Source organism: Pavona decussata, unplaced genomic scaffold (assembly GCF_977016875.1).
Source record: "Pavona decussata unplaced genomic scaffold, jaPavDecu1.1 SCAFFOLD_32, whole genome shotgun sequence".
Classification (NCBI taxonomy): Eukaryota; Metazoa; Cnidaria; class Anthozoa; order Scleractinia; family Agariciidae; genus Pavona; species Pavona decussata.
In genome coordinates, this window is record NW_028145455.1 from 2895344 (window position 1) to 2907864 (window position 12521).

The following is a 12521-nucleotide window of genomic DNA, read 5'->3' on the forward strand; positions in this document are numbered from 1 at the left end:
ATTTATGTGTTGGTGCTACTATTACTAGAATTTGTCTCTTTAACACTTTCGTCGTAACATGATGCCTACAGAGCACTTTGTGTGAACACTTACCCTTCAATTTAGATGCTCCTACAAGCGTTTTAAAACAGGACTTCTTGAAAATGACTCAGTTTTTTAAATTTTTTAACCATAAAGCACTCTGTGGCCTAACGAATACTACAAAGCGCTTTATGGATAAGCAGATATGCTGGAAGCGTTTTACTGACAAAATCGTTTTTCTTCAAAACTAATTGACCTATTGCTCGTGATTATTGGGTTTACTACCAGTTACAAACACAAAACAAAATACTGAGTTGTAGTAAGGGTAAATTCCAGCCACGACACAAAATGTGGGGTTGGTTTGTTGTTCATACAAAACAAACTTCCACAAAAAAATTTGGATTTTCAAAACATCTGATGAAAAAGCCATTTTGTGGCATTCTGGAAGAAATTTTCTGTCATTAAAACACTAAAAGGTATTTTCTATAACAAATCTCCTTCTGCAAGAATTTTTTTTCTTCCGTTTCGGCTTGCAAGAATTTTTTTTCGGGCATTTTGGCTAGCACAAATTTTTTTTTTGGTATTTTCCCCACCCCCCCCCCATCACTTTTCTAATGGTCCGTCCCTAAAGCGTGCAGGTTTAGTGGATTTATGCTCGAAAAACAGTGAATGAATTAAAGATTATACTTACGTACGTCTATTCAAAAGTTTGACATTCAACGGAAAAAGTTAAGGTTTCCTGGCAGCCGGCCCTATTTACTCTTGTGTAAAAAAAAATAGAAAAATAAAATAAAATAAAATAAAATAAAATAAAATAAATAATAATAATAATAATAATAATAATAATAATAATAATAATAATAATAATAGTAATAATAATAATGATTTTAATTGAGGTTTTGTAATAAAGATTTTAGTGTAATAATATTTTTATGTTTTATATATAATAATAATAAAAATAATAATAATTATAAAAATAATAATAATAATAATAATAATAATAATAATAATTATAATAATAATAATAATAATAAAGCTGGCACATTAGTGTGCATAACAACGCAAAACTGTTTCTTTTTTAAAACCCGAAAATTGCCAGTAGCTGTAGCGAGACATTCTAATTGAGGCAAGCCAGAGCTTGTAAAATTCATCCAAGCAAACAAAGCCCTTTGTTCAGTAAAATTCATGATATACTCAAAAGCGATTTAAATTTGTTGAATTGCTTCGTTAGGGCGTGACTGTTGTCGAGTTTCCGTTAAAAACAATAGGCCATTTCCGAGTTGCTGTGAACCTCACTATGAAAGCGAGGCTAAGTGCAAAACTTTTCATATGAAAATTAGTTTTGATGGCATATATGACTGAAAACTAATTTTCATAACAAAAACTTTGCACTTAGCTTCGCTTTCATAATGAGGTTCGAAGCAACTTGGAAATGGCCTATTCAGTTACTTATTAACACTTAGGTGTTGGGAAAATTAATCTCAACCTTATTTTATTTATTTATGTTTACAAGTAGCTAACCACCTTGACTGTCTTCTCTTGAAAATTTAGTTACAGGGTTAAAAGAGTGGCTAAAGGGTTTATCTACTGTTGTGCTGCCTTATAATTACTTATTAACACTTAGGTGTTGGGAAAATTAATCTCAACTTTATTTTATTTATTTATGTTTACAAGGAGCTAACCACCTTGACTGTCTTCTCTTGAAAATTTGGTTACAGGGTTAAAAGAGTGTTCTTTTCACCCCAAACGCAATCGTTGATCATTAACTCACAGTTCAGTCACTTTTTTGTCGGAGGTAAGATTGCTTGACACCCACACACTAAGGTCATTCTCTGTATCGCAACTGATTCCAAAGGCGTTTCATTGATCGTATAGGTAGGCTGTACAGGTGATTTTTTGCGGGCGATGCACTAGTATTTACAATTGGACTGATTAAATATGGGCCCGGATGATTCGGACCAACTAACAAGATCGTTAAGGTCAGATTGCAAGGCGTTACAGTCTGTGATGGAATCGATGCTCTTGACAATCTTGGTATCATCGGCGTAACAGACAACTCTCATTGAGTTCGTGCGCATCGAAAAAAGAGCGCTTTCGATAACCTTGCCTAGCCTGAGCTACAACAGTGCTTGCAGTTTTTTGGGCATAGCACCTATAGCTGAGCGCCATAGTCTGCTATGTAGTAGACTGTTTGACGAAGTTGCTTCGAATCCTAATCATAAACTAAACAGCTTACTACCACCATCAAACAACGTCAAGTACAAACTCAGAAATCATCTTCCTTTTGCCTTGCCTCGTGTAAAAACAAACAGAGCAAATAACTCGTTTGTTTACGCAATAACTCGCCAATAAATCTAGAATGTTTTTATAGATTTGTCAAAAGATCGGTTGCTACTTTAAATTTGTTAGGCGTGATGTTTTTTTTAATATTATTTCGAATTAGATTATTATTGATACTTTTACATAATATACTTGTGAATTTTTGAATTTGAAAACTTTTATTGTAAAATTGCTTAATTCAGTCCTTGGGCTGCGATGTGATTTTGAAATAAACCATCAACTATCATCAACTAAAACTCTCAATGTCTTAAGTGAGCGTTTGGTAGGCCATCCACAAACAGAAGAAACAATATGGGCCCTAGAAGGGACCCTTGTGGTACCCCGGATGTTACCGGCAGTTCTCGGGAAGTTGCTCCGAGAACTGTAACCTGTTGCTTGCGTTTCTGTAAGTATGAATGAAACCAGTCGTGGAGTTTGCCATTTTCAGAACGGTTTCACCTACGACAGATTGTTTTGACTGATTTTTTGCTGAAACGAAGTAATTATCTAAAGTCTTGCCCTGAAAAAAACTCTGAAAAACTGCAACACATTTTTCAGTAAAATCTGTTGAAGATGTAGAAATAAAGATGATTAGGTTGAATTTAACAGTTCTCTAATTGAATTGTCTTTAGTTTAGAATTTTTAACCGTGAGAGACCCGCAAGCATTAATCTGATAGAGTGACGTTGCGTTGAGAGACAAACTGCTCAAAACGGCTTTCGGAAGCTCTGTGAAGCCATCAATACTGAGCAAAACACCCCAGGTGAGCTTTCTCAGACTTTTAAAAGAACGAAAGGAACTTGCACTGTTTTAAGCATTTGGAAGGCATCTGCAAAGTAAAACTTAGAGAAATTGAAATTCGTCAAGAAAAAAGAACAAGGGTTCTTTTTCGCAACAGGTCTTTGGTTTGGAATTACAGGGGAAAAGGAAGGTATTTTAGACGCTGTTTATCAAGTGGATCTTCGTAAACATTTGGATATATCAAAGGCTGAAGTAGAAAGTAGAGAGGGGGAAGTTCTGAAGAGAGAAGACGAAACGTACAAATTCAAGTTCTGGTCTTATGTGGATGTGTGTTATGAAATGATAGCTTTCCACATGTTGGAAGGAGCTTGAAAGGAGGGTGGAATGGCGTCAGGAGCTGACTGCAGGCCGTTGCGCTGTTATACCAAAAATTCAGACTCAATGAACAACGTCATGAGGTCTGCCAAAGAAACTTTTCTTAAAGGGAACCTCCACTCTGACAACAAACTTTGACGTTACATTGTTGGAAACGTCTAAATTAATTTTAATTTTTAGTTTGAAAAGTAGAAATAATATTTAAGTGTGCTAAAATATATGATATGGTTATCGCCTATTTTCGCTCTTTAATTTCCCGCGCACCACCATTTTGGATTTTATGACGTCACACGCTGCTGCTATTGCCAGTGAGCGGAAGTTCTTTTGTGAGAAAAAATTGAACAACCGTGTTACGTCATGAAATCCAACATGGCGGTTCCCGGGAAATTTAAAAGCGAAAATGAGCGATAATCAAATCCTGTTTTGTCCGACACAGAAATATTATTTCTATGTTTTGCAACAAAATGTAAAATAACATTGTAGTTTCAACAATTTAACGTTACCTTATTTCAACAGTGGAGGTTTCCTTTAAAGAAAATCCATGTTTTCGAAGTTGAGCAAGCTACAATTTACACGAAATGATTTCGAGGTTGTCCATGCACACCAGATAGAAGAGCTGTTTGTACCCCGCCATCGCTGGGCTGGTAGACGATTACATCCTTGCTGATCACGCTAGTTACTTGCAAGCGCCAGCTTATGTGTGGCTCGAGTAAACGCCACAAATGAGACGAGTACATCCGCGCGGCGAACAAAAGCTTTCCTTAGAGGATGTCTTCAATAGGGAGGTACCATGGCCGGCTTTAGAATCCTCAGGCGTTGAAGAAAAAGCAGATTTTGTAAGCCACTAGACAAGGACATCGTAACGGGCCTGATAAATTGTCATGGTTTTCCTACGGGAAATGCTAACCACTTAAAGAAAGGGAGTTCTTGTTCATCTGACCCATCCCCAGCCCACGCCATTCAGAAGAAAGCAAGTCTGCAAACGTTGGGCGTTCAAAAATTTGAAGCTGCAAGTTCCAGCTCCAAAAAACGGAACTGTACGAGCCGATCATGCAATACAACCTGTGTGAGTGTGTGGGAGGTACAAAGATGACAAGGTTTGCGAGCACTCCTCAGCGGTATAGCTGCTCCCGAGTTCGTTCTTTCTGTTCATATTGATTTTATCCGAAACAAATCGAAAAAGGGTCACAGTACAAAGGCACTTGCTCAACACGACGTCAGAAAAGAACCGGAAGGCATGAAAAATGGGCAGCAAAAAAAAAAAAAATAAAATAAATAAATAAAAAAATAATAATGAATAAAATAAATAAATAAATATGGTTATCGCCAGCGAGAGGAAAACCACAATCCTGCAGCAGCGCAGCACACACGAAACAAGAGGAAGCAGGACCGAAGCCCTTGGACACAGAGTTTTACCAGAACGAAAACTCATTCGTGTTGATATCTCCCTCAGAGGATGCTTAAAGACGCAAATCATGCAGTTTAGAGTTTTGCCATCGAGAAAAGGTCATACCATGACCAACCGATTTCCACACTGTTCGGTGGACTGCATTGGAATCCCCAGTGACGTCAAAGATAAGGACTTCAAGACTCGCACAAAAGGTATCTCGAAGTGAGTTTGGGCTACCGTTCAGTTAAATCTTTTCCGTCTGCTACAAGGTGGAAGAACGCAGTTTTCTAGAAGTCGTAATTCATCCCTCCTTACCAAAAGCCAGATCTTCAAAATAGGCCACATTAAAGTTAAACCTGACGGCAATAACACATTTCTATATAAAACATTTTAACGCAAAAAATTGACTTAAAGTATGTTAAAACAAATGAATTTCTACTAAGTTGTGGTTATATCGTTTATCTTTATTTAATTTCACTAGTTAGAATTCTTACTGGTCGTGAGCGCGTCCAACGCAATTCCCGAGTTTCGTTAAAACCAACTCCCGGAAGTGTTTTTAGGTTTTTTCATTTGTTTTCCATTCTAAGAAAAGTTTTTGTATTCTGAAAATATTTTGGGTCCTTATTGTAGAGATGACTCGTTATGAACCATCAGAAGATGTCGTTACATGCCGCAAATCCGGCTGGCAACATAGACTAAAGTGTAGATACTCTAGAGCCAAGTCTCAGTGGCAGATCGAGTTGGCGTAGTTCCCTTGTTAATTTGTTTTTCGCGAAGCGAAGTTAATAAATTTGTCGGGCCGTACGTGAATCGCTTGTGAGCTAAGTCGCGCGAATTCAAGCGAAAAATGACGTCAGACAAAGGGAAGGTTGCTAGGCAGCAACAGGCTGGAAGACAGCTGGCTGGCGCATGATCGCACGCCTTGGTTGATTGTCAAGTACTAACGCGTGGATGGAGTGATTGACAGGTACATCCGGTTAGGTTTCTTAACTAACCGCACATAATAGCGTGTTTAATAGGCTCAGCATAACAATAGAGATTTTCAACAGGAGCCTTTCTAAAGTATTGGTTTCTTCCGTGGTTAGCACGCGGTCGGGTAAACTGTGCGGAAGCAGAGCTGACTTAAATTTGGTCGTGGCAGACTTGAAGCATAGAAATGAAGATGTGGAGAATGAACAAGCTAAGAAGTCCAGCTGCAGGTGATGATACTGTGGAATTGATCCACGAGGATGGAGGTTTAGGTGTGGAGTACCGGCTGCGTCAGTGTTGCAGTGGAAGCAAAAAGCGAGCTGTGCTAATCATCCTGATCGTGTCGCTTTTAGTCGCGGGGGCTTTGGCCGCTTTGACGTATTTTCTCGTAAGAAGTAAGTTTGAAGCATGTGCAGTGAAATGTTTCATACACCAAATACTTATATATGTTTCCGGCGCATACCTATTGAACCACGGCTTCATTCCGAGGGATAGCGACCGCCACGTTTCGTTTCACCTGTTGCCACCTTGTGGTCTTACCCGAGTATAGTGTAGTGCTTTTGGATTCGTGGTTCATATTTTTGGACCTACTCTTTCCTTCGTTCAACGACAAAATCGGTGTCAAGAAAAGAGTTAAAGGACTCAGAAAAGAACTGCGAAGAATAAAACTATCAAAGAGCATATTTATAGGGACTCTCGATGGTTCATGATCATTTCGGTGGATATCTGTTCCGCTGGCGTAAATTGCTTCTGAAATTCGGATTTAGTCGGAGGGAAAATCTAGTTTTCTTCGGCTCCTTTCGTAACACTCGTATAAAGCGAAAAGAACTACTAATTGCTTTCGTTTATATCGTTAAAATCTGAAAAAAGGTCAGCTAGCATTTTTGCAAAACCTAACAACAACTAGTAAATTCGGGGGTAACATTCCGTTTTCTTAAACTTTCTGCAACTTAAATTTTCAACTCAGGCACCTGAATAGACATCCCGGCTCGGAGACCCAGGGGCAGATAGTTGGGTCTCCGAGGATGGTGAATAGATTAACTATTAATGATAGTTTGTCGTGCTGTCGGCCGTATAGTTACTCGTTTTGATTGATGGATGATACCGTTTTATAACGTCAGTCTCCATGCGCTCTGCACCAATTCAGGTAGTATAAGCTGGAATTTGTCCCGGAATTGGAAACCATTAGCTTCCGGCAATCTCCTCTGTGTTACTTGTCGGTAGGGATTCAGCGATTCAGCAATCTTAGCGACTTAGTGCATTTCTTCTTCAAAACTGCCCCTAAAACCCCGCTGATTCACACGTCACATTTGTTCGTTGCTTACAAATAAAAACAGCGCAATTTATGGTCGGTTGCGTACGCGGTTTACGCGGGAACGTAGCCGAAAAAAAGCCACTTTTAGATTTACATAGATGGCATTTAACTAGCTAATACCGAATAGCTAGTTGAAGACATTTCACGTAATTCATATGTATTTGGAGTTCATTGGGGTTGATACAGAGAAAGTCGAGTCATCGGAATATTCCTATTTCCCCGACTGCGTGTCAGTGCACCTATTGTTTTACAAAATGATTTTTAATTATTGAGCTCCATTGATCTTGGAGTGATAAAACCAGATAATTTTCTGAATAAAAAAAAAAAAAAAAATTAACAATCGGGATAAAGAATAAGATAGTTTGTAGAGATTTCCTTTATCAATAATCTTTCTGTCCCGGCCGTGATGCAAGTCAAACTATTCAATAGTCCTGTTTGATTTCCTTGTCTATTTAATGAGGTATTGGCCGCATTAATCAGGCGTAAAGTAATTGAATGTTCAAATACCGTATGGAATCCATAAACAACATCTGCCTGCATGTTTTTAATTTGTTATCATTCGAAATCGGCTTCGAATGTGGACCCATACTGTGCTGTGACATGTCGTCGTCAAGCCTACCTGCATTGGCTTTACTTTCATTTTATGTTTGCTCCTTTCGATAATGCACTGCAGATCAATTCGAAACTTCAACGAGTCCTCGGGCAAGTCCCGATCATTCGAACTTTTGCAAATCGGCTTGTTCAAACATGGGCAACATGTTTGAACATGGGTTTCGACTAAATAAATATTACATTTATCTCAAATATAGAAATATACTCTCTTTAGACTTTTCTGGTCGTTTCTCCTCATTTATTTCTCATAGAATAACCCTGATTAACAAGTAACAACACGCCGTTTGACTCAGAACAAATTTAACCTGCATAACAAATTCGTCAGCATTCGTTACGGTCTTGGTAACCGTGCGTCCTATTGACATCCCAGGCGCGGCTGCTAAGCGCGCAAGTGTTAACTCATAATCCCCCCTGGGTAGGAACCAAACTCGATCAATCGTGCGAACCTCGTAAGAAGAAACTATGCCCATCTCCATAATATATATATATATATATATATTTAGCCAAGCCTAAAAGCGGAGCTCCACGACTCCTTTTTAATAGCATTTATGTACATGCTACTCTGCTTATTGTATGAACGTAATAACGTTACAAATTCTTCATCCTGTCTTGAATTATATATATCTTAAGTGCATATAAAGCAAACTTTTTACGCGTCAGCGGAAAATGTTTTGAACCATAAGCTGTTCTTGTTGATCGTGCGAGATCACATTGCTGAATTCCGATGACGTTCGAGAGCATAAAACACTTGTGGATGAAAAAATTACGCTCTCTCTCAAATATTTCTCCTGTGGAAACTATTAATGCATTTGTGTAAAGTTTGAAATGCGTACAATAACTGAAAGAAAATTTGGCTTCCACGTAATGTTTCCACGCGTGCAATTTGGCCGCTCAGATAAAAATAAAATATTTGTTTCAAAATTTATTATTTTTCCTCGTACAGAAATATTTATAGTCTCATAATAAACGTTACAAGAAGAGAAATAAAAGAAAATTAATGTCTGGTTATGGTTCGAAATATTTGAACGTTTACTTTAAAATTAGGGCGTACTGTTTACAAATATGCACTGCGAATGACGAGCACAAAATGTTCAAAAAAATTAATGACTCTGGGAACATTTCTCCTAAAGAGATAATTCTAGTCTCTAACTAAAATTTAAGAAAAGAATACAGGAAAAATAATGTTTGGTTGTGGCCCGAAATATTTCAGTGAGCACTTAAAATTAAAGCGTGTTTACAAAACTTACGCGCTGTGAATTGCGAACGAATTACACAAGTCTAGCACAAAATGTTCAAAACAATTCATAACTCTGTGAATATTCTCCTTACAGAAATAATTCTAGTCTCTAAGTAAACGTTAACAAACAGAGAATACAGGAAAAACAGTGTTTGGTTGTGGCCCGAAATATTTCAATGATCGCTTTGGAGCATGTTTACAAATTTAAACTTATGCGCTGCAAATTGCGATTGAATTACAGAAGTCCGGCACAAATTGTTTAAAACAATTCATAAATCTGTAAATATTTCTCTTACAGAAATAATTCTAGTCTCTAAGTAAACGTTAACCGGCAAACGGAGAATACAGGAAAAATAATGTTTGGTTGTGGCCCGAAATATTTCAGTGAGCGCTTAAAATTAAAGCGTGTTTACAAAACTTATGCGCTGTGAATTGCGAACGAATTACACAAGTCCAGCACAAAATGTTCAAAACAATTCATAACTCTGTAACTATATCTCTTACAGAAATAATTCTAGTGCCTAAGTAAACGTTAGCAAACGGAGGATACAGGAAAAATAATGTTTGGTTGTGGTCCGAAATATTTCAGTGAGCGCTTACCAAGTTAGAGCGTGTTTACAAAACTTATGCGCTGCGAATACCGGTAGCGAATGAATTAGTGCAGTCCAACACAAAATGTCCAAAACAATTCATAACTCTGTGAATATTTCTCTTACAGAAATAATTCTAGTCTTGGTAAACGTAAACAAACGGAGAATACAGGATAATAATGTTTGGTTGTGGTCCGAAATATTTTAGTGAGCGCTTAAAATTAGAGCGTGTTTACAAAACTTATGCGCTGCGAATGGCAAATGAATTAGCGAAGTCCAACACAAAATGTTCAAAACAACACATAACTCTGTGAATATTTCTCCTACAGAAATAATTCAAGTCTATTACGTTAACGTTAACGAAAGGAGAATACAGGAATAATAATGTTTGGTTGTGGTCCAAATATTGAAACGTTTACTGCGTGTTTACAAATGTGACCTGCGAATGAATTACACAAGTCCAACACAAAGCATAACTCTGTGAATAGCTCTGTGAATGTTCAAAATTAATTTATCCACGAATGTTTGTCTTATGGCAACGATTTAAGTATTTGTGTTTAATTTGAAGTATGTTAAATATGGAAAATTACCGACAGTTGCCTGCAAAAATGCATTTAATTTCTATGCGACTTGCGAGTTGCTTACTCACCACATGTTTGTTTTCAACTGACATTTCGCCTGTTTGTTCGTCGCTCTCGGGGTTCAAATTTGCTTATTGGTCGCCTGCTTTCTTGACATATGTAGTTTGACAACATATTCAACGAATACAAGAAATCAGTGTTCTTCAAAATTCTCGTTTGTTTTCTACAAGAAGTAAGCCATCCCACTTCCCACCGAAAAAACGCGGGTTGTCGCACAGGTTGAGTGTGGCATTTCACAATGGCTTACATAGAGAGGCGGACGTACGACGGACGGTCGGACAGTGACGTCATAATCAAAATTTTTCGCTTTCATGGGTATGCCAAAATCTTTTATCAATGGGGCTCCGCGGGCGCGCCTCCGGCTATAAGGAAGCAAAGGGTGCCCGCTCCTGGGGGTCTAAAAAGCCGCTAGAAGTCTGGTAACGAAAAGGTGTCGGACAATGTTCGGGAGAGAGAAAACTGGAAACAAGAGTTGTTACGAGTTCAAAAAATGTGGTTAGTTGGAACATAGTTAATCGAGGGACTTGTTTGGAAACCTTGCCATGAAAACAATGGTGCTACTATTTATGGTCGAAGGGCCGTGACTCTGCACAATCCTTTGTTTTAACGTTCACACCATAGTTGAATATCTTAACAAAAACGCTTCGATTGGTGATGTTGCGGCGGCATTCTTCATGAATGAACTCTTTTGTTTTTGGATCATTTTTTGTGTGTCACGCTTGCATGTCGTTTTCATTATTATTCTGTTAGTTTTTTTCTGCATAACTTTGTCTATTGTTCCGTAGTTCATTAGTATAAATTCGCGTCTTTGCTTTTTATTCATTCTCGTTTTGTGCTTTGGAGAATACGGTTTTAGGTTTATTGCGTTTTTCTACATCGGTTCGTTTGTCCGTTTTAAAGGCCATATAACGTTTGTAAGTATTATTTTAGCTCGTCTTAGCTGCTTATTTTGTTATTTCTATGTTCTTGTCTTTTGGTTCGTCCTTTTGCTGTAGTAACTTGTATTTTCCTTGTTTATTTCTTTAGCAACCGTATCGATTATTGCATTCGCATCGATTAGCGCAACGTTTACCGCATCGGATATTTAACATTAAAGAAGAATTTAAGAAACGCGTTGGAGCAATGGTTTTTGGCCCCTTCAGGTCAGTTGCTCCAACACATTCCAAATTCTATTGTTGTTTGTGCAGGGTCAAGGCCAAAAAGGCAAAAAAAAAAACATATAACAAAGAAGTTTGTCAGGTTTCATAACCATTACCTCGAATTAACTATGGTTGGAAACTGTTTCACCGGAATATTTCGTTGTTTGTTTTGAATACCTTGCCATGGAACCACAAACTAACTTCATTCCAGGTTTGGAAAAAATACCATCGTTTAAAATACGTTTACGCCAGTTCAGCGCTTGAAAGACGTTTTTTAAAGTGTTCGCATTTGTTTTCTTTTGTATTTATGGCGATCGTTGCCATAAATATCTATATCTTTTTAAGCTTATCAGAAGTGGAAGTAATTTAACTGCCGTAACAGAACTGCAACAAATTTCATACGATGTTGGAGCCATCCGAAGAAGCTGCAGTTGGCGCTCGCTCAAGCTGGGAAGACAGGACTGCAATACGTCAAGTAATGTTTGTAAAAATCCTAAATAAAGTATTATTATTAAAGGGACTTTTTGCTTCGTTAATCTACTTCTTGACCTTCTTCTGTTTATCTGACTTAAAAAAATTATCATTGATTTCAATGTACAGTTTGGCTAACTGCAACTAGCCAAACTAACTAGCCTTTAAGATCGTTTTTAAAATTGTTGCGTATGATTTCAAACAAGAATGCTTTCGAATATCGAAGACGATCCTATAGTGCTACTTTCGAACTTTATTAAAGTGGTTCGATACAGTTTCTGAGGGACCATACCTCTCTATAAGATAGACTTTTCCAATACCGATGGTTGTGAAAGTTACACCAGTCACTGACAAACTCGTCAAAACCAACAACCGGTTAAAATTTAACATCAACCAGTATCGGAGAAAACTTTCCAATATCCGGTTTAAAAAGTAAGGTATGGTACCTAAACAACTTAAAATAATCGAAACACGTTACAGCCATTATATAATTTTGTCCTTTTATATTAGTTATTCTTAGCCATGTATTTTATTGTAGTATATATTTTATTGTAAATCAAACGTAATTCAGCCTGTGGCAGCAAGGTTTTTGATAAATAAACTATCTATCTCTATCTCTCTCCATAATGATTTTGAATGTTACGTGCATAGGGATTATCTTGCGACGTGTCACAGGTGTCAGTCTTCCTACATACCACGTGA

General features: G+C 37.5%; 1 protein-coding gene across 2 annotated transcripts in view; it reads left to right on the forward strand.

Moving 5' to 3' along the window:
• Window positions 1-5897: 5897 nt before the first annotated feature.
• The window catches only part of LOC146484657 (endothelin-converting enzyme 1-like), a 31892-nt gene continuing 25268 nt past the window's right edge, over window positions 5898-12521 (forward strand). For both annotated transcript variants that reach the window (XM_085104753.1, XM_085104755.1), the window contains exon 1: window positions 5898-6209. In XM_085104753.1, the coding sequence (XP_084960879.1) occupies window positions 6002-6209 (208 nt within the window). In that variant the 5' untranslated portion in view covers window positions 5898-6001. The remainder of the gene's footprint in view (window positions 6210-12521) is intronic.